The sequence below is a fragment of the Hipposideros armiger genome, unplaced genomic scaffold (assembly GCF_001890085.2).
Source record: "Hipposideros armiger isolate ML-2016 unplaced genomic scaffold, ASM189008v1 scaffold_581, whole genome shotgun sequence".
NCBI lineage: Eukaryota > Metazoa > Chordata > Mammalia > Chiroptera > Hipposideridae > Hipposideros > Hipposideros armiger.
Genome location: NW_017731931.1, coordinates 15,059 through 36,896, shown reverse-complemented (window position 1 = coordinate 36,896; position 21,838 = coordinate 15,059). Strand labels below are relative to the sequence as shown.

General features: G+C 49.6%; 2 protein-coding genes and 1 pseudogene across 2 annotated transcripts in view; 2 read left to right on the top strand and 1 right to left on the bottom strand.

Moving 5' to 3' along the window:
* The first annotated feature begins 902 nt into the window (after positions 1–902).
* On the top strand, positions 903–13,016 carry EPS8L3 (EPS8 signaling adaptor L3). The gene is made up of 19 exons (XM_019624154.1): positions 903–964; positions 3,052–3,105; positions 3,256–3,320; positions 5,014–5,172; positions 5,459–5,608; positions 5,726–5,781; positions 6,145–6,284; positions 6,365–6,480; positions 6,685–6,805; positions 6,898–6,959; positions 7,197–7,271; positions 7,627–7,775; positions 10,076–10,157; positions 10,411–10,445; positions 11,027–11,135; positions 11,347–11,475; positions 11,779–11,852; positions 12,353–12,485; positions 12,763–13,016. Exons 2-19 carry the CDS (start codon positions 3,075–3,077, stop codon positions 12,772–12,774), a joined length of 1,698 nt encoding a protein of 565 aa, XP_019479699.1. The 5' UTR covers positions 903–964; positions 3,052–3,074; the 3' UTR covers positions 12,775–13,016.
* Positions 13,017–18,569: 5,553 nt separating this feature from the next.
* On the bottom strand, positions 18,570–20,262 carry LOC109371563 (methyl-CpG-binding domain protein 4-like; annotated as a pseudogene).
* Positions 20,179–21,838, top strand: part of GSTM3 (glutathione S-transferase mu 3) — a 10,388-nt gene continuing 8,728 nt past the window's right edge. The window contains exons 1-3 of the mRNA XM_019624146.1: positions 20,179–20,311; positions 20,663–20,738; positions 21,115–21,179. Of these exons, the coding sequence (XP_019479691.1) occupies positions 20,261–20,311; positions 20,663–20,738; positions 21,115–21,179 (192 nt within the window). The 5' untranslated portion in view covers positions 20,179–20,260. The remainder of the gene's footprint in view (positions 20,312–20,662; positions 20,739–21,114; positions 21,180–21,838) is intronic.

Here is a 21,838-nt window from a genome sequence, read left to right as displayed (position 1 = left end):
CCTCCCTTGTTAGAATGTGAGCTCCCAAAGGACAGGCAGGCTGGCCCACCCTGGGTGCCAAGGAAGGTTTTTAAATAAAATGAAGCACAGGGACTGGGTAGGCTCATAAAGTGGGACAGAGACAGACCTCCGTTTCCCATCTTTGCCAAAGCCAGGCAGGTATCACCCAGAGGTCTGAGGGCATAGGGTAGGTTGGGGAAGGAAAGAAAGCGGAAGAACTAGAATTGAAGGTTGGGGGGCGCCCTGCCAGGTGGGAGGGGACAGAATAAAGGACAGAATGAGGTGGACCCTACCCAGAAAGAAATCTCAGGCCTCCACGTAATGCCCAAGGTGGCCCCAGGGCCCAGTCCCCATCTGCTCTTACAAGATCCGTGTCCTGCCCCCAGGCAGCAGCTGGGCACACACAGTGATGCACTCACATGTGTAGCACGTGCACACACAGGCACACATGCCAGCCCACAGCTTTCCCGAAGCGTGGGGTCCACCCCCAGCTGCCTGTCCCCTGACCGCAGAAGCTAGACTCTCCTGGGATGAGGGTACCCTCTCCTTCTGGTCCCAGTCCTAGTGCCTGATGCTGACTTGGGGCCTGAGAAGACGTACCCAAAGGGCAGAGGAAAGAGGGCCACACCCTAACACCAGAGGCAAGCAGAGGGGGGGACCTGGGAAGCAGGGGTCTGGCTAAGTTTGGGACACCTGTCGGCGCATGCTCTGCCGCAGGTGCAGGCTTCGGTGTTGAACAGGTGGTGGCCTAGGCGCCTCCCCACCCATCAGAGTCCAAAGAGCACAGGTGTGGCTGCCTCATGACCTCATCAACTTAAGGCCCTCCTGCTCGCCCAGGACCCGCCTGATCTGTGGGGCTGGGGCTGGCAGAGAAGCCACTGCCCTCTCACCACCAGCACTGGATCACCAACCCAAACACCAGCCCCGTTGGGAGGACCAGCCACCAGGCCTCACAGAACCCCAGGTAAGTCCTGGCCCTCAGGTCAGAGCCCAGCTAGCTGCACGGAACCCCCGAGGCAGTGGGAGCAGCTCAATGGCTTCCCGGACCAGGGTCTCCAGCCCACCCTGAGATGTAGCCGGAAGGAGCTGCGCCAAGAAGGGCTTGGGACTCGGCTGTGGGCCAGCTAGCTGGGAGCAGGGCAGGGGGGCCGGGGCTCCAGAAGCATCTCGGGGCTATTTCTCCCAGTGGCCATGAAGTAGACACTCCGAGCCCCTGCCCTGGGCCCCTAAATTCAGGGATAAGTGGGGCACACTAGACTACCACAGCCCCTGTCCCCTGGCAAGGCAGGAGCAAAAGCTACAGGGGGGATCACCCTGGCGTAGGAGGGAGTGGGGAGCAGCACTGAACATGGCAGAGGTCATGTTCTCCTCTGCATCTAGAAATAGAAATAGAAACAGGAAGTGTTACAGCTGCCGGGGCGGGAGTGGGGGTGGACTGGGGAGAGGAGGAGCAGGCTTCTAGCGCTCCTCACCCATAAAGAGGAAAGGGGTCCTCCCAGACAAGAAAAACCCTTAAAGAGGAAAGGGGTCCCCCCAGACAAGAAAAACACAGGCCCGGCACCTCCTCCACAATCCCTTAATTGTTTACTAGCAACTCATCTCCCTATCACTGAGTCATCTTATCAGATCCTTGGCTGTTTTCATAGCAGTCCTAATAAATAGGGGTGTGGGCTGCTCTCCTACACTTTGCCCAGGGTATTCCAGAGTTTCTGTCCAATGCAGGAATACCATGTAAATTAATGGGCATCCACAAAACTGACTCCTACCCAAGAAGCATACACACCTCACTCAAATAACACATACTCTTGACCCACAAGCCCAACCAACTCCCACCCCTCCGCACACGAACACACGCACCTCATTTGCCTGCATCTCATTTCAATATCCATGTCTTCCAGACTCCTCTGTGCCAGGAAGGCACTGAGGAGACAGAGGTGGCAAAAGTCTGTCCTTAGGAGCTCACAGCCCAGTGACAGAGGCACATATATAAACAATTCAAGCATGGAGCGGGCAGCCAGGTAGGGCTGGGTCTGTTCTCTATCAAACATTCACTGTGACCTCAGGCCTGGTCCCTCTTTGAGCCTGTGTCCTCATCTGGCAAACGAAATAATAACAGTACCACCTGGAGAGGGTGTTTTGAGGAGTAAACAAGTTGATGATGGTAAACTCCATAGAACAGTGCTGGGCACACAGCACCAAGGAAGTAGAAGTAGATGGAAGTGAAAACTCAATGACGTAATGTTCATCAGGGGCTTGGCACCAGGCTCACAGCCCAAACCAGGGTGGTTATCATTGTTAGAGAGAAATGGATACGGTTCGGTGTGGCATCAGGAGGGCACTCTGGGCAGGGTAGAGTGAGATGGTCAAGGAGAGCTTCACCAAGGAGGTGATCCTTGAGCTGGAATTTCGGTTTGGGTGGGAAGGGCCTGAGCAGAGGTTTCAGAGTATGGAAAGACAAAGAGACAGGAGACTTAGTAAAACATTTAGGGGAGCACAGATCACTGATAAATCCTACAGAACCCCATCATAAACATGTATGTACATGCGTGCACTCACACACACGTGCGCACACACACACGCCTCATGAATGGGTACTCAGCTTAAGAGCCAACATCAGCCGCCTCCCAATTTGCAGAATTGAAACAGGCTTGGACAGAGGTTTGCCTTGGCAGGAAAGGCTGTTGAATCTAATGCCTTGATTACTGACAGAGGCTGGGTGCAGCCCACCTCTGCTGGCGTCTTTCCCTGTCCACACAGCTTTCCTGGGCCCACGGGAATGAACTTTATTGACCAAATAATGGGAGGCCAGGAACCTGCCTTGGGGCTTCCCAGTCCCAACCAAGATGGAGGGCTTCTCAGTGAAAAGCATGGCTGGAGATGGCTCCAGAAAGGCCCCTGGAGCCAGGGCTTTGGTTCTTATTCTGGAAGCCCCAGGGGAGAGCTTGGTCCAAGTCTCAGGCTGGGTTAGGGATGAGTGCAATAGCAACATTCTGCCCTGCTCTGTCCTGGAATTCCTCTCCCAGCCCCGACGACTGTCCCTTTGGCTTCTAGGGTCTCATCTCGGCAGTGTCACCATGTCCCGGCCCAGCAGCAGAGCCATTTATAGTAAGCTCTCCCTCTGGTCCCCTCTCCTTTCCCTCCCCCTGGGCTCCCTGAACCCCAGCTCTCCAGTCTCTACCTCCCCACATTGACCATGCCCTTCACTTGTCTCACCTGGTTCTCTGCCTCCCATGCCTTTACATTGTACCCCCGCAGTGCACCGGAAGGAGTACTCGCACAGCCTCACCTCAGAGCCCACCCACCTGCAGCACAGGGTGGAGGTGAGTAATCCGGGGCCCCAGACAATTTCCCGATTCAAGCCAAGATTTTCCATGTGCCCAGCACCCTGCCAAAAAAACAGACATCCCAGACAAGCCCTTGCTATGGAAGCCAACAGCCTGACCCAACAAGATCAGATGGGCTTGGGTCCAACAAGCCTAACTGAGCATCTGCTAAGTGCCAAGAAAGAGGACTGGGTAGCTGGGCATCGGCAGGGAGGCCGGGCTAGAGGTTGAACTGGTGGATGTCCTGTCCCCAGGCAGGAACAAGTAATGGAGGAATGGGTCAGGAGGCACCTGCAAGCCCCCTCCAACCCCCACCTACCTCCTGACTCACCCGCTGCCACACTGGTCTCCAGGGAACTGCTCTTTGCCAAGGATCTGGCATGCTGGGAAGAAGGAGGCGCAGGGAGGGGCCTGGGCTTGAGCTCCCAACGCTGCCATGTGCTGCTTGGAGGCTAGAATGGGGGCTCTGGCTCTGCCTAGGCGGAGGACACTTGCACTGTGAGATCTAGTTCCCTGAAGGGCTGTCAACAGAATGGCAGTGAAAGCACAGGCCAGAAGGGTGTGGTGGGGAGAGTGTACACCTCATCAAGCTGAAGCATCTGGGTAGAAACTGTCCCTGGGCAGCAGCAGACTTGGGGCTGTCATGGAGAAGAAGCCAAGAAGGACATGGGGTGATGGTCTGAAGGTTCCACAGGGCAGCAGAGATAGGGCTCCCCCAAGTCAGCTGGGTTGGGGCCAGGGGTATTGAGTTTCGTGGCAGGGGTGGAGGTTGGGAACTGGCTTCATTTAGGCCCAGGAGGCGAGACAGCGAGAGGAGGCACATCCAGGATGCCAGGGCGTTTGCTCATGGTGTCAGGGGCCCCTGAATATGGCAGCTTCTCCTGAAGAGGAGCTATGCAGAGAGCAGGGCAATGGGATCAAGGGCAAGAGGCAGACAGCATTCCCCCAAGAAGGGCCTGGAGGGGACAGTGAGGGGCAGGACTGTGACTCGTGAAGTTGGATGGGAGATGGGAGGGGTCGCCTTGAGGAAGGAGAATAACAGCAAAAACCTGCCAGGATGATCAGACTAGCTGTGGGCAAGTGGTTGAGTGGAGCTAAGATCCCTACAGTCCACATTGGGCAAGAATCAGGGAGAAGGTGGGGCTTGGTCTTCTTCCTGAAACACTGGGAGGTGATGGATGAGCAGAAGTAGGAAAGACATTCTGGGTATAGGGACCAGCATGAGCAAAGGCACGGAGGCAAGAATTCTAGGTCAGTGAGGAGAAGGACCAAGCTGGGATGGTAGATTCCTGAATGGGGCAAAGGAAGCCAGGGACAAAACTGAGGATGATATATCCCACCCAGAGGAGTTCAGACTTTATTTGTTGGGCGCTTGGAGCCCACATCTACCACTACCCTGCCCCCCTCAGCTGACCTGGACTATTAAAGGTCATGTCCTTATTCCAAGGTCCTAAACATCCTTCTGCAGCCCATTGGACCCCATGTTGGGGGCCCTAACCTAGCTCGACTGCTTCTGGCCCTCACACTGGCCCTTGAAGGCTACTTTACTGGGATTGCTTGGAACTCCTCCACAAGAAGGCTAGGGCCATGTATTCTTCTGCTGCTGCCTTTCTCCCTCCCTGCCCGCTACCACCTGTGATCCCCCTCTCCAAACCTGCTCTCATTCCTGGGCCTCCTCTTCTGTCCTCAGCACCTGATGACGTGTAAGCTGGGCACTCAGAGAGTCCGGGAGCCCAAGGACGCCCTGCAGAAGCTGCAGGAAATGGATGCTCAGGGCCGGGTATGGAGCCAGGACTTGCTCCTCCAGGTCAAAGATGGCTGGCTGCAGCTACTGGACATCGAGACCAAGGTTAGCCCTCCCAGCGTACCCCGCAAAGGGTCAGAGCTAACCCAGGCTGTTGGAAAAGCAAACAGCAGGCATGCACTCCACCCTCTATGCCCCAAACAGCAACCCCCCTTCCCCATATACAAAACACACCCAGGCTGAGGAAGAGACCAGGAACAGAGGTCCAGGGGTCCGGGGAGATGACATCCAGCCGCAGGCCACTGGAGGGCTGGGGCAACACAGGTCAGAAGATCCCAGGAGCCACCCTGGCTCTCAGTGACCTCATAGCCGAATTCTTCACCTGGCCCAGGAGGAGCTAGACTCTTACCACCTGAACAGCATCCAGGCCATGGATGTGGCGCTCAACACCTGCTCCTACAACTCCATCCTGTCCATCACCGTGCAGGAATCGGGTCTGCCGGGCAACAGCACTCTGCTTTTCCAGTGCCAGGAAGTGGGGGTGAGTGGCCAGGGGCGGGGTTGAGGATAGAGTGGGTCTGAGACCCAACAACAATCACTCTCTCCCTGCCCACCCCAAACACACACACATAACCTGCCTAATTGCTGCCTCCTCCAGGCAGAGCGACTGAGGACCAGTCTGCAGAAGGCCCTGGAGGAGGAACTGGAGCACAGGTAGGCAGCCTCTGCCCCGGCCCAGCTGCAGGACCTCAGAGCTCGGGCCCAGGGGGGCCAGACCCTGGCCTCACATCTGGGGGAGCCCAGGAGCCTGTGGCTCAATGAACCTGGGCCTGGAGCTGGGGAGGGACCAGGCTGGGATCAGGGCTTAGATGGGCATGGGGAAGTGGGTAGGGCTGGGCCCAGGGAACACTGGAGACTATCCCCGGAGCCTGACATGGGACTTGAGAGGGCCCAGAGGTAGACAGATGAGGCAGGGTGGAATCAGGGAAGGGTCCGGATGGAGACCTAGAGAGGTGTGGGGAGAGCCTCTGTCCCAAGAGTCCTGTCAAAGCTGTGTCCCCACCATGTGCTCCCCAGACCCCGATTTGGAGCCCTTCACCAAGGCCAGGACAGATGGAGGGGTCCTCCTCCGGAAAGGCCAATCCCTAAGGAGCAGGCACCCCCTCTGGAGCGGGGACCCCCTCCAGAACAGACCCGCTGGATGGCCCCAGAGCACAGTAAGTTTGGGACATGGGGACAGGTGGGAGGAGAAGGTTTAGTCAAAGATCAAAGAGGCCATGTTCCCCTTATATTGCAGGTATACCACCTTCCCCAAGGTCCTTGTCACGTCACTCCAGCACCCGAGAACCAAGTGCCTTCCATCTGCCTCCTCCAAGGCGGCCACCATCTCCTGAGGACTCAGTCAGGGATGAGGTAACTGCAGAATGTCTGGGCTTTTGCTGAAGCTTTCTGAGCCTGGTGGAAGAGAGGACAGCAACCCTCCTCCTCCCCCTAGAAGACCAGGTCCCAGAATGGCCAAGACAAGCCCTGGGCTGAAGACAGCCAGGGAGGTTTGTGCAGGGAGTTCCAGGGTGAGCCTAACTGTCCACTCAAAGCCACAAACTGTTTGTGGTCTAGGAGGTGCTGAACCATGTCCTAAGGGACATCGAGCTATTCGTGGGACATCTGAAGGAGGCCCAGGCAAACACCAGTCATAAGAAGAAGAGACTGGGGAAGAAAAAGAACAAGGCCAAGGGAGGTGAGTGCTGAGGAACAGGGGAGAAGAGGACGGCGGGGGTGGGGGGGATCTTGGGATAATCTGTGACCGCGCCTTTTCTCCTTCCCCCGTAGGGGTGACACAGGCACAGTACATCGATTGCTTCCAGAAGATCAAGTACAGCTTCAACCTCCTGGTGTGTGGGTCCCCACAAGTTCCCAAGCCCTCCCGCCCCCCAGCAATCCCCTCCTCTCTGACCTCATAAACATCCCAGGTTTCTCTGGCTTCTCCCCCTGGAACCTTCCCTCCCCTCTCTTGGGACTTTTGGAGAGTGCCAAGCTCCCAACAAGGCCCAGAACAATTACGGACCCTGGGATTCTGGTGAAGGTGGAGTAGGATGAAGGTTGGTGATGGCATCACCTTGTGTCCCCAGGGGAAGTTGGCCATGCAGCTGCAGGAGACAAGTGCCCCTCAGTTCGTACACATCCTCTTCCAAACTCTGGACTTCGTGAGTTGAGGGAGAACAGGGTGGTGAAAAGGTACAGGCTGAAATGTAGACGGGGCAGAGGCCAGGGGGCAGGCAGGGTGCAGAGGGAGGCTGTGGGGTCTGCCCCTCGCTCACCCCCAACACACCCTCCTCAACCCCAAGACACCATCCCTGCTGTGTACAACACACCTCGGCAGGCTAGAGGGGCTGGGGTCGGTGCCAAGGACATAGGGCTCTGAGGGCGCCGGCAAGGAGCAGGAGGCCTGAGGCTACATGGCACTGCAGAAGCGGGCAGCCACGGACTCCAGGCCCTTTCCCAATCCAGTCGGGCCCTGTGGGAGCCAATGCCGCCTGACGCCTTCCATCCCTCCTCTAGATCCTGACCCAGTGCCCTGAGCTTGGCCTAGCAGCCCAAGTGATCTCACCCCTCCTCACCCCCAAAGCCATCACCCTGCTGCAGTCCTGTCTAAGCCCTCCTGAGAGTAACCTCTGGAAGGGGCTGGGTGCAGCCTGGACCACCAGCCGGTGAGTGAAGACAAGGCCTGAGCTGAATTGGGGACATAGGGCAGGACATTAGATGTGGCAGGCTCGACCTTGTGACAAACCAGAAATATCTCAAAACAAATTGCAGGACTGTACATGGAGTTCCCAACTTTTTATTAGAGTAAGTACGAACAATTTCTTTGTAAAACCACCACTTACCATCATTCCCCACTGAAGGAAAGGCATTATCTCAGGAGGAAAAAAAAAGAACAATTCTTCACGAGAAAGTAGAGTTGGCAACCTTCTACCAAAATATTTTCTCATTTTTGTCAAAAACAAAGTTTTCACAGTCCAGCCCAGAACTTAAGAATTACTGATGTAAAATATGATGCAAGTGTAACACCAATAAGACTTGGCAACCAACTGGCCGAGGAGTTAAGAGAGAAAGATGGCATGTCCATGTAACCATGAGATGGGCAGTTGGACAACAAAGCCAAACTGATGAGAGCCATGGGGAATGGGGGATGAAACCAGTTTGGATATGCTGAGCTGAGGCGTCAGTGGAACATTCCACAGAGACAGGGTGGCCCAGCCGTGAGGTGAGAGGTCCAGTGAGCAGCCCCAGAGCTCACCTTAATGAGCAAAATCTTCTCTAGCCCATGAGAGAAGAAGAACTTTTACATGTAAGTGGAGAAAGGGAAAAAGGGTTAAGGAGGCAAAGAGAAATTCCTGAGAGTTAAAAAGAAGAAACAAAAAAGCAGCGGCATTAAAAAAACCAAGAGGGCCGGCTCAGTGGCTCAGTTGGTTAAGAGCTCGCTCTGAGCAACAGCGGTTCGAGTCCGGCCCGAGCTGAGCTGCCGCTGAGCTCGCCAACAGGTGGCAGGATGGCTCAGCTAATAAAAAAATAAAAACATTAAAAAAAAAACAAGAGAGGAGAGGGTTTTAGAAAGAGAAGTCCACCAGGAAATAAGCCAGTTCTCGTGCATCTTTTGCCTAGAGAGCAGTTCTTTTCAATTCAGCCCCATTAAAGGATTTGCTGTTCAAGTCATCTAAAGACATAAATTATAATTCAATGTAATCTATCTCTTTAATTGTGGTAGAATATACATAGGATAAAATTTACCATTTTAACATTTTTAAGAGTATAATTCAATGGCATTACATAAGGTTGGGCAACCATTACCACTATCCATTTCCAGAAATGTTTCATCATTCCAAACAGAAACTCTGTACCCATTCAACATTTAACAAAACTCTGTACCAATTCCTTCCTCTCCCCAGTCCATGGTGATCTCTATTCTACTTTCTGTCTGTTTATTATTTTCAATACAAAATTAGGTCAGACGTGCCCTAAAATGTTTCCTAATTTCTTAAAATAACAAAAAAAAGTGAATAAATGAATTAAAAGACAAGAATACAGAAAATAGACTAAAGAGATATAAAAAAACATTCAAAAGAGTTGAATTTCAGGCAAATTATACTTAGGCAACTTGATTTTAGGCAAATTGGCCCAAAGCTGTACATGACACTAATTGCTGTGGTCCAGAAGGATAGAGATCACACAAGCCCATTGGACTTGGCAATCAGGAAATTACCAGGACTTTAGAAGAACTGGTTTCAATAGAGCAATGGCAGAGGTGAAAATCCGGTTGCAAGAAATAAGGAAAGAACCGAGGAAAGAGAATATAGGCAGGGCATATAGACACATCCTCAAAAATTTGGTAAAGAGAAAGGTAACGGCATGACAGCTTAAGAGGAGTAGGAACAGGATCAAGGAAAGAAGTAGGAACAGGATTTAGCGAAAAGAGAAGGAATGAGTTAAAAAGCATCAGAAGAGGGAATGATTTATTTGTTCCCATTGAATAAAATATTTATTAGTTGCCGCCTATGTGCCTTCCACTGTCCTCGGGATAACAAGTTCTCAAGGAGTTCAATATTGTCAGAAACACAGACATGTGAGAGTTATATGCAATATAGTGTGAGAGGAGCAATAACAGGGCGTCTCAAATCCAGCGACAGAGCAGAGAAGGAAATATTCATCTTTGCCCTCACCACTTTAACTCGAAGCCCCGATCAGTGCAATAAAGTATGCCAAATGTTCTTATGGAGTTGACATATCTGCACTTCATGGGAACAGGTGAGACTGGCCACAGATACCTGCACTGTGGGATCTGTTCATGCCTAACTCTTTGCTCCTTTGTGGGTGTTCTGGGCCTTTCATCTGTGCACATGGGCCATGTCCTCCATTGCCTAGAAGACCCTGAGGCTAGGCTCTGCCATCTCCTCCTTCCCCATACCCCACAGCTTGGAACAGAGTGGACTCACCTTTGTTTTCTTCCCAGGGCCGACTGGACAGGCAATGAGCCTCCGCCCTACCAACCTGTTTTCTATGATGGTTGGCAGCCTCCAGAACCCTCCTACCAGGTAAGGGAGCTTAGCACAGAACCCTACTCCAAACCCTGGTTTCTGGCTAGTTTCTGCCTTCTCAGTCCAAACCGTGGTCACATGGCAACTGAGCAGCAAGTGGGTTCACGCGGATACCCACATTTGAGTGGTGGGCAGGCAGGGGATGTGACATGGGGCAGCTGTGTGCGAGTGGATCTGTGGTCTGATACCAGTTTCCTACCTCCATGCTGGCTGACTCTCTGCTCTCACTCACTTTATTCTGCCCCCACAGGCACTCTCAGGATACCAGGACTCTCCTTCCCTCCAGTAAGCCCTGGGCTTAGTTGGGACTGTATGGTTGTAGGGAGGGAGGGGTGGGGCTGGTCCTGTGGATCTGTGGATGCTACGTCTTAGAGACACTCCAGGCTCTCTTTTAGCCTGACACGTACGTGTACAAGCACATCCCTCCCCTACCTTGGGCGAAAAGCAGGGGTTTTCCTTCCCGGGCTCCAATCCCTTCTTCTCGTGGTATTACACACACATGCCTCTAATTTCCCTGAGCTCATGTATAAAGTGCTCAGAGGAGAAATCAGGTGTAGGAAAGTCCACTGTTGGAAGAGTCTTCAGAAATCAGCTACATTTCAGACCCCTCCTGCCTGCAGAAACCCCTAACTCAATCCCACCTAATACTGACCTGCCATTAAACTCTGTGGAAACCCGAAAGTCACCTCCAGACTCTAGGCAGGAGACATATGGGGTTCTGGGGCTGAGACAGGTGCTCAATCCAGCCATCCTAACTCTGTTTCTGCCGGGTGGTGGGGGGTAAGTTCTAGGTCAGGGAGCACCTCACACTTGGCTCAAGAGGAGACACACAATAATGGCCTTCATCCTGGAGACCCCAACCTTGTGCCCTTCAGCCCCAAACCTGTCAAGCCAGCCCTGAGAATGCAAGTCCTATATGAGTTTGAAGCTCGGAACCCACAGGAACTGACAGTGGTCCAGGGAGAGGTGCTGGAGGTAAGGCATGGGTTCGAGCCCAGAAAAGGAGGTTGTGGTTGGTGGGAGCTATAGGCAGCCTGGGGCAGGTGGTGTGGGTATGGGGCTGCTGGGGTGGGTGGCCTGGAGAGAGGGAAGAGAAGTGGGGAAGGGCCGGGAGGGAGAAAGCCTTGTGGGGGAGGGGGAGGCTGGCTTGGGAGGCTCCAGGGACTGAGGTGGTGGCTCTCGGCAGGTTCTGGACCAGAGCAAGCGGTGGTGGCTGGTGAAGAATGAGACAGGACAAAGCGGCTACATTCCCAGCAACATCCTGGAGCCCCTACAGTTGGGGTCCCCCGGAAGCCAGGGAGAGTCACCCCCTCGGGTACTACCCAGCCTAGACTAACCAGAAACTCTAAGGCCTAGGTCATGCGTTGGAGCGGGGAGGATTCAATGACAAGTGGAGGAGGTTGTCCTGGTTTGATTTCATCAGTATTATCACGTGCTTACTGGGTGCCAAGTTTATCACGGGGCCATAGCAGAGGACAACTCTGGTCCCTGCCAGACAAGCAAACCATGGAGTGAGATAAGTGATGTGATGGCAGCCCAGAGAAGGGTCCCACATCATGGGGGCTATGGGTGGCTCTGAGATGAGATGACCTCTGACCCCCAATTCCCCCAATTCCAGGCTCCAATGCTTCGACTTAGCTCAAGGCCTGCGGAGGTCACAGCCTGGCTGCAGGCAGAGAACTTCTCCACTGTGTGAGTGCCTGGCCCCTTGGCGTGTGTTAGGAAAGCCTCTGTAAAAGGCTCAGACAATAACCAAGGAAACTCAGAGCCCCAGAACATACAACCTGACCTACACGGTACACAACAGACCCACGGGTGCCGCACCGTCACAGCGCTGCCTCTGCTGAGTTAAAGAGAGCCGAAGAGGAGATGTGTTCATGCTTCTGTTAGAGCACTAAGTGGGGAACCCCTGCCGTGGGGAAGGCAGCAGGATCAGGGGAACTCAAGGAACTTGGCTGCCAGCTACCCGTCCCTACTACAAGAGTTTCTTCCAGGGCACTTTTCCCTTCAAACCCATGAGCTCTGAAACTGGATTAAGCCAAAATGTGTATCTTACTCCTTCACCTCCAGATACCCTATTCTATAAATTCTCCTGTAACCCCAGCCTCCAGGCCCAAGCAGCCCCTTCTCTACCCAATTACTCAGGTCCTTCTGCCCCACCACTGCCCCAGCTTCTCTGTTTTTGTTCCCAGCACTGTGAAGACTCTCGGGTCCCTGATGGGCAACCAGCTGCTTCATATGAAACCCGGGGAGCTACGGATGCTGTGTCCACAGGAGGCCCCACGGGTCCTGGCACGGCTGGAGGCAGTCAGAAGGATGCTAGGGGTGAGGACACCCTGCGTTCCTGAACCCCATTGAAAATGTGGGATGCTCCCTGGGTGACAGTGAGAGTGCCAGGTAGATAAGCCATCAAGCCCAACCCTGGGGTGGAACTGGAACTGAGTGTGGCAGGTACTGGGCCCAAGCTATTCCCCCAGGGGCTTGATTTCATGAGCTCAGGCATGCCTGGCGCTCCAAGTTAAGTATTAACATGAGCTGGGGTGGGGGTGTGGGGGGGTCCTCCCCTGGCACCAGCCTCATCTCAATCCTTTTCTTTCCTCAGATGAGCCCTTAGGCACCAATTCAGACATCTCCAAAACTAAGGCCTTCTCACAAGCAAGATGGAGGATCTGATACTCTTTAGAGCCAAGAATTCCTCTTTCAGGTCCCCAGTTTGCAATGAACCTCACACTCAGCTCACACAGCAAAGAGGACGAGCAAGGCCAGAGATTAGGGCAAATGGTGCCCCTGTTGCTGCGTTGAGATCCCTCCCGAGTTACCACCTATTTATTGTCTCTCTCCTAAGCCTGAGCACATATGCCTAGATTTGTCAGGACTCCGTTTAGTCCCTCTCCTCCCCAATAAAAACATCTTCAAGCTGTCATGTGCCTCCCCTGAGCTCCTTCTGGGCCAAAGGCAGGGAATAAGGAAGAACTGGGATACTACATGAAACAGCAGCAGCCCTACATCCATCACTGGACCAGACTGAATGTGAGTGCGAGTTTCCAGTGCAACCTGGAGCAGAGGGTCAGAACTTGAGAATTATGGCCCAAGCTCTGCTTACTCCCTTCCTAAACGAACTCACAAAAAAGGTTATGTTCACCATCTTTATCTTTCTGTGTACATTTCTCCCAGTATATTCCAAGGCACCCAGCAGTGCCGAGGGCACAACACTTCACAGGAGCAAAGAGTATCAGGGCTGATAGGGGTAGGTTTTGAGCAGCCACACTGGCTAGTGATCTAGAGCAACACTAACAAGCATGTCAGGTGCTCCAGGCTCTACTTGATAACTCCCTCTTTTAATACAACTTTTGTCCCCTCCTGTTGGGCGAGCCAACCTCCAGCTCCCTCCTCAGCTTGTCTCTAGTGGTAGAGCACAGGGAGCGTTGGACTGGAAGTCCAAAATCCACCAACTGACTGTGAATTCTGGCAAGGCATTTCACTCTCTGGCCTCCCATTTCCTCAAAGGTTAAGTGAAGTTTGGACTCTCTGTGGCTTCTAGGATTTAGCATACATAACCTTCTTTAATCTCGTAAGTGTCATGGACTCCCTAATCAGAGGGGCTGCATGGGTTCCCCGGGCTCATGCCACGCCTCCAGGGTCCGGCAGGGCAACTCAGCCAAGTCCACACGTCTCTCCTCTTGAAGACCATGCTGAGCCTTCAGCCTCATGCACCCAGGGGAGCATCACTCTCCTGCCTGAAGCGAGATTTTACAATTGAGGCAGACTCATGAGGTGCACAGGTAGCGGGACAGTCCACAGTTTAACTGCAAGGGAATGTGTGACAGGCATGTGAGGATCAAAGATAGTCAGTTAAGAGAGGGAGAGAGTTTTGCAAGTCATCGAGTTCCTAGATAGTCTTAATAACAGCTAACCCTTATAGGATACTTACCATACTACTATGCAACCCCATGATGGGGACCATATTATTGTCACCATTTTATAGATGCAGAAACTGAAGCACAGAGAGGTTACGTGACTTACCATGGGAACTTGAACTTAGAAAGGCAATTCACTTATCTGGCCTTGCTTATCTCCTATAAGATGGGCATAAAACTTACTTCACAAAGTTGCGAAGCTTAAATTGGGATAAATTAGCTAACATATGTGAAACACCTAGACTATTGCCTGGCATATCATAGGTGTTCGATACATGTTAGTCTTATACTTCCAGTGACTAGCCTTTTGTTATCTTGGGAAGAGATCCAGGCATTATTAATCTGTTCATGTGCATTTTTACTTTTTTCTTTTCATCCTTTTAGTGAAATGTCCTTTTAAAAAGCCCCACCCTTGCTTCAGCCAGACTAATGGGGAAATGTGTTTTCCCACGCCCAGGCAGGTGGGTGGGGGTGCTCAGTGTCCTAAGTGGCCATGCTGTGGAGGCACTGGGCCAGAAACCTTCCAAGAAGCTCTGGACTCCTACCCACCCGCTCTCCACGCGCATACCAGAGATGGTGACTCCTTGTTGGTCAGGGTGACAGTCTAACTCTCCGTGCTTGCCCACCTTTCCCCCACCCCCACCCCACTAGATAAATATTTACCCTTTTGCTGCGACTTCCAGATATATCCAAATGAATATTTTCATCTGCTGACTACGGAGTTTGAGTTTACCTCACGACTCAAAAAACTTTTCCCTCTACTGTGAAGTTCGAGTATATCCCCAGGCACTTAAATCCAGCGCCAGAAGTCCTTGAGTGCCGCTATCAACGCACAAGAACAGGAAACATATTTACATTCCTCACCTGTCCACCCTCAGCTGTGTGCCTTTCACGCTCTGGTGCCTTGCAGCTGGTGTAGTTATTCTGCACTTCTTATGACAGATTGGAGTTTCTTTATCATTACATTCATTTTTCTCTGCTGCTTATTAGGTAAGTTTTCATTTTATGTGTATTTCATAGCATACTGAAGTAATAATACATCCCATTACCAAAAGATATCCGGGGTCGGATAATTAAGTTGGCGAAAGTGTTGCAACAATGTTGTTTGCCTTTTTTGATATCAGGGGGATTATTCATTATGTATTTGTACCAACTGGACAAACAGTCAACCAAGTTTACTATTTGGAAGTGCTGAAAAGGCTGCATGAGAAAGTTAGATGACCTGAACTTTTCGCCAACAATTCATGGCTCTTTCATCACAACAATGCACCAGCTCACATGGCACTGTCTGTGAGGGAGTTTTTAGCCAGTAAACAAATAACTGTATTAGAACACCCTCCCTACTCACCTGATCTGGCCCCTGATGACTTCTTTCTTTACCTGAAGATAAAGGAAATATTGAAAGGAAGACATTTTGATGACATTCAGGACATCAAGGGTAATATGACAAAAGCTCTGATGGCCATTCCAGAAAAAAGAGCTCCAAAATTGCTTTGAAGGGTGGGCTAGGCACTGGTGTCGGTGCACAGCTTCCCAAGGGGAGTACTTCGAAGGTGACCATAGTGATATTCAGCAATGAGGTATGTAGCACTTTTTCTAGGATGAGTATGCAAACTTAATTGTCCAACCTTATATGTACAGTTCAATGGCAGTAGTAACAAAGTTCTCATATATGAAATATTTTTTTCCTCCAAGTTCAGAAATGAGTGGAATGAAGAAAAAGAAAAACTGATGATGAAGAAATATAAAGGGTTTTGCAAAAAGATAGCAAAAGTAACTATGACAACAACAATGATATGGAGGACAAAGCAGGGGAGGACATTGATGAAGTAATATCAGTTGAGCCATCTCCATCTACAAACAGAGCATCACATTCCTTGGCATCTCTGGCATAAGATTAGTAACATAAAAAATAATTCTTTACCTGAATCAGACTCTATTCCAGACTTTATCGGAAAATACAGTGTTCTTGGTTTCGACAATTTAGAACCATATGGGTGTTTTACTAAATTTTTTCCTTAATCTTTTTTTTAGTTTGTTGCCAATGAAACAAATAGATATGCTGAAAACATCCTATCTTGGGTTGAAAAACTCTCGCCTAGGTCTAGGTATAACAAGTGATAAGATGTTAATGACCAAATTAAGGTATTAAGGCATTTGTAGCTGTTGAAATTGGGATGAGTTTGATGCACAGGTCAACACTAGAGTCATACATACTTTCAGGATATCTATTGGTTAACTCAAACTCCTGGTTTTAATGCTGTGTTGTTTTTTTTATTGTTTGTTTTTAAAGATTTTATTGGGGAACAGACAAGTTGTTGTCCTTTTGTTCTTCAGTCTAGTTGTGGAGGACATCGCTTCACTGGCCCATGTTGGTATTATCATTGTTCACTTCCCAGGTGATGCAGATTGGTCCCTGGCCACTGGATGGCCGCTCACGGCAGCTCTTGGCAGCACACGCTGGCTGCTGGCTGCTCACGCCAGCTGCCAGCCACTCATGGTAGCTTATGGCAGCCCACTGCAGCCTATGCAGTCGCTGGCGACTCAGGGCAGCCCAGCTCCAGATCGAGCTATTGTTCACTATCTTAGCTGTAGAGGGCGCAGCATCACTGGCCCTCATGTGGGATCTGAACCGGGGTCCTGCTGCTCAGAGCTGGCGTCCCAAGCCAACTCCTAACCAACGTGCCACTCGGCCGGCCCTTAATGCTGTTTTCAAAAGGAATGAATATCAACTAATTAGGTTCTTCCTTCATTTTTCCAATAATGATGATGAATCTTCAAAGACTGATCAGCTTTCAAAAATCAAGCCCATAATAGATTTAGTGAGGGATACATATATTCTGCCTATAATAGCAATAAGGAATTGTGTGTGGATGAGTCCATGTTGAAATTCAAGAGGCGTCTATTTTTTAAGCAATATCTTTCCAGTAAACCAAGTGCAAAGTGAGGCAAAAAGATGTGGTCACTCCGTGATTCACAAACAGGATTTGTGTTGCAGTTTGAGGTATATACAGGCAAAGATTCATCTCAAGATAGAAAAGTTGGCTTGGGAGCAATGGTGGTGTCCAGCTTGCTGAATGGATTTGAAGGCAAGAGACATGTAGTTTATACAGACAATTTTTATTCAAGTGTAGAACTTTTTGAGAGTCTAAAATTGAAAAAAATTGGAGCATGTGGTACAATGCATGCTAATAGGAGAGGACTTACCTTCAGATATGAGGATTTGCAAGCTTAAGCATGGTGACCTCCCGGTGATATGGGAAAATCATGATCAATCAATGCTTGCTTGCACTTGGCAGAATACAGGGAGAGTTAACATGCTCTCCACAGTTGGGAATGGTGGTGTCAGTGAAGTGCATGTAAAATCAAAAGAAGCAATGAAAACTGTTTCGAAACCAAATATTCAAATTCTGCACAATTCATTTATGGGTGGAGTTGATTATTTTGATCAACTCTGCCACTTATCCTTTTGATAGGAAGTCTAAGAAGTGGTATCAAACCATATGGCATTTTCTCATTGAAGTGGCTCTAGTAAATGGCTATATATGTTACAATAATCAAAACCCTAACAGTAAATTTAGCTAGTGGAAATTCAGGGAAAAAGTTACAGAGGACTTGTTAGATGGATTTTCTAGAAAAGGTGGAATAAGAAGGGTTGCAGGATGTCTGCACCAAAAGAAATTAGGCTGACAGAACGCCATTTTCCTAGGCAATTTGAGGACAAGAAAAAGAAGCCTAATTGCTGCATGTGCAGCATTATGCCCTTACAATGTGCAAAAAAGGGGAGAGGTATTTGCAAATGAAAACAAACCACGTATTATTGTGCTGTGTGTCCTGGAAATCCAGCAATGTGTGTTGTTCCTTGTTTTGAGAATTATCACTCAAAAGAAAAATGTAAAAGATCCTGTCAGTGTTCCAGAAAGAAAGTTTAGGAATGCAGATGTACATTTTTCTATATTTTTGTGTTTTTCAAAAATGAATAACAATAGGAAAATTTTATACTTTAATGTAGTCATTTATTTTAATAAAATGCACCACCTTAACTATTTACTTAAAAATACAAATACTGTAATTATTGTAAAATTGTTATTCAGTGTGAAACTGTTTCAAGGACTTTTCTCCATTTACAAGATTTTTTTTCTTTTAATTATTTTTTATTATGAAATACACATTTTTTAGAATTAGTTTCAGCTGTACAACACAGTGCACTAGTTATACTTTTTACCCCTTGAAGTGACAACCCCCCTCCCCCAATCCGCATTTACAAGATTTTTTAATATGTTTTCTTGTGGCTTGCACTATCAACAACAAAGATGTTTTGTATGCCATATTTGTAACATTTTGTAATACACTTTTTTTTAGGATTCTTGTCAAAAGCTATTTTTTTTAAAATCTCAAAACATGTTATATAGCATGTTCAGTAGCAAAGATCTACCAGTGGCACACACATTAAAAAAACATAATTAGGCTTCTAGTTGGGCTGATTAAAATCTATACAATTAGAAAAGTAGCTGGTTGGCTCAATGGAGATCTGAAGAATCAAAGTGCAAAGCAAAGTATAAAAACACGAGTTCAGAAACTTCACAGAGTTTTAAGACAGACTTAATTTGTCATGGTTTTCCCAAAGCCAGTCATGATATTTATTTAACTTATGGTCTTCAGGGTGTACCTGCTTCCACTCATTGACGCAAAAAAAATCAGTACCAGTCATTGCGGTATTTTCAAGTCCCATGAAGCTCAATCGGGTATCTCCACTGTTTCGTCAGATATTCATCTGAGAACCTGATAATGGTTTTTGCTCGAAGTTTGTACAGACCAATAGGTTTAAGAAGTTCTGACACATCTCTCCAGTCTGCAGTTCTTGCTACCTCAGCCAAAGGATAATTCTCCAAAAACTCCCAAAGCACAGGGATTGCCATTTTGCCTGAGGTCCGATTGAGAAATATAGTCGCGATAAGGAGCTTCCATGGATCATGAAAAAGTGTTTCTTGCACAAGATTAAAAGGTGACCGAGGAGGTGTCCACTTCTTAAAGGCTTTGCGTCATGGGGGACTAAGAGCTTCTTTGTTATATCTGTTGGGAAAATATAGGCTTGTTTTCCTTTTTTCTATTTGTGTCCATGGAATGGTGTCTTCTGTTAAAATATACATCATATCTTCCTGTTGTTTTTCCAGATAATCTTTGCTTCACAACTCTTTCCCATCCGCATGGGACAGACTTATGGCATTCTGTCATTTCACCAAACTGAGCAGAAGCAATGGGTTCTTGTAGCAGGGATTACACTCGCTGCTGCTTTTTATCACCATTTGTTTCTCATCTTCTGCTCTTTCTGATCCTAGGACAACAACTTCCTCACGGAGGTCACATGGCTGGCCGGGGACTAGGCGCTCACTGGAAGTGACCAAGGGGGCGGCTCCTGTAATACATTTTTTATGTCATCAATGCCATTAAATTCTAATTTTTCTATACTTAAGTCTAATTGATGCCATTTAGTATGCTTTGAGTATTTTTTGCTAAAATTCAATATAATAATAAATGTATTACCATATAACAAAGGTTTAAAATAAAAATGTCATTTATATACAAAGCAGCTCAAAATATTATGAAATGCATAAAATGGTCAAAATATCAGCTTTGTGTGTATTTTTACACATTTTGAAAAACAACTTCAAATCAATTAACACAGTGAAAGGGTTTATAGCACTGATCTCACTCTCCAAGAGTAACCAGACCCAGGCGGCCCAGTGTCTCACTTGGTTAAGAGCTGGCTCAAGACTTTGAGCTATGAGCAACAGCGGTTGGATTCACAGCGGAGCTGAGCTGCCAACAAGTGGCAGAATGGCTCAGCTTAAAAAAAAAAAAAAAAAGTAACCAGAGCCCTCAATGCCTGGGCTGTGGGCACTCTTCCCGCCCTGACTAGCACTATTAACGGTCTGGAGTCCCACCCCGAGGTCGCCTAACCGGTGCGCGGAGCCCCTCCCCTCTCTAGCCTCCTGCCGAACCCCAGAGGCTGCAGAAGTCACTCCCACGCGGAGTCCTGTGGATATGCGGAGGGAGGGGACTAGGACGGGTGGGGGCGGAGTCAGGGCGTTCACGTTGGCCCCGCCCACTTACCTCGGCTGTAAAGTTCCGCCTGTCGAAGCGTCTGCCTCCACTCTCCAAAGGCTCGGAGACGTTGTTACCATGTCGTCGTCCAAGTCGTCTGTGGTTCTGGGTTACTGGGATATTCGCGGGGTAAGTGAGGGCGCAACGGCCGAGCCGCTGGGTCAGAAAGACTGACGCGAAAGCGGCCGGGGGCTCAGGGTCAGCAGTCTCCTAGAGAACTGGCTTTCCTCCGAGCCAAGCCTCCATCGCCGCGATGCTGCGCCACCATCCCCCGCCGACCCCTGCCCCGTCCCTGGGATCCTGGGCCCTCGGTGAGAGGGACTGAGGACAGCCCGCCGCCGGGGCCGGTCTCGGGGGGTGCTTAACGACCTATTCGGCAGGATGCATGGGCTCGGGAGCCCCCGGCGGGGGACGTTAGCGGACTGGGGTTGGGGGCCGGTGGGAGCTGCGCAGGCGCTGACTAGGAACTGTTTCCTCCAGCTGGCGCACGCGATCCGCCTGCTCCTGGAGTTCACGGATACATCCTACCAGGAGAAACGGTACATGTGCGGGGAAGGTAAGAACGCTCTGGGTTGCCAGTGCGCTGCCGCGCTCAGCCAAGCTGGCCCTCCAACAATCTCTTGTCTTCATATGTCCCGAGGGTGGCATCACGCCAAAGTCGAGGACGACTAGTGCCCCAGTCACCTGGGAGCTCTCTGCTGTGTCCGCCCTCTGTTGGGAGAGAGACATCCTTTATCCAGAGCTGGGAGTCTCCCTGTGCCCAACCCCGTCTTAACACTTAACCAAATAGGCCCCAGAGAGTAAATGGTCAAGCTTTGGGGCCTGGGAATGTAAAGTATTGGGACTAGGTTATTTCTTTAGATCGTTCCGTTGTCCTCAGGTGGGATTAAGGAGGTTGGGTCCCACTTCATTCTCTATTCCCTCTCTTACAGCTCCTGAGTATGATAAAAGCCAATGGCTGGATGTGAAATTCAAGCTAGACCTGGACTTTCCTAACGTAGGTGGCTTTAGGAGAAGGGGGCGCGAAGGCTGCCAAGTATCCTTGCTTCTTTCTAACTGGTTTAGAGGGATCTAGAATAGGGGTTCTTAACCTGGATAGAATAAATAGAATTCAGGGATCCTTGAACTTGGATGCAGAAAAATCACATTTTCATTTCTACTAACCACTAACTAAAAGTTAACGGTTCGTTCTATTGTGAATATAGGCAATAAGTGACACTGGTTATTAGCCACGTCTGTGACTTTGTCACTAGTAGAAATTGGGTATTTTCCTATCAGGTGTGTTGCAGATATTTTAAATAAATATTGTTTATGTTCATCATACTTTGAAATTGTGAGTTACTACACCTGCTTATGTAGTTCATTAATAAACTCATATTACTCTATTACAGTTTTGTTTCTTAATGTTTTTATAAATCACGTAAATATATGTAATTTGCTTTATGCATTTGAAAACCTTATTCTGAGAAAGAGCCCATGGCATACACATACACACATAGATTAAGAAACCCCTGTCTATGGCCGGCCGAGTGGCGCGTTGGTTAGGAGCTGGCTTGGGACACCAGAGGGCTCCGGTTCGGATCCCACATATGAGGGCCAGTGACACTGCCCTCTACAGCTAAGATGCTGAACAACAGCTCAACCTGGAGCTGGGCT

Excerpts from the sequence above, each read along its gene's own strand:
- EPS8L3 (XM_019624154.1), top strand. The coding sequence starts at position 3,075 with ATGTCCCGGCCCAGCAGCAGAGCCATTTATA. Across the intron at positions 3,106-3,255 it reads CAGCAGCAGAGCCATTTATA|TGCACCGGAAGGAGTACTCG; the intron begins GTAAGCTCTCCC and ends GTACCCCCGCAG. Across the intron at positions 10,446-11,026 it reads CAGGACTCTCCTTCCCTCCA|GCCCTTCAGCCCCAAACCTG; the intron begins GTAAGCCCTGGG and ends CCCCAACCTTGT.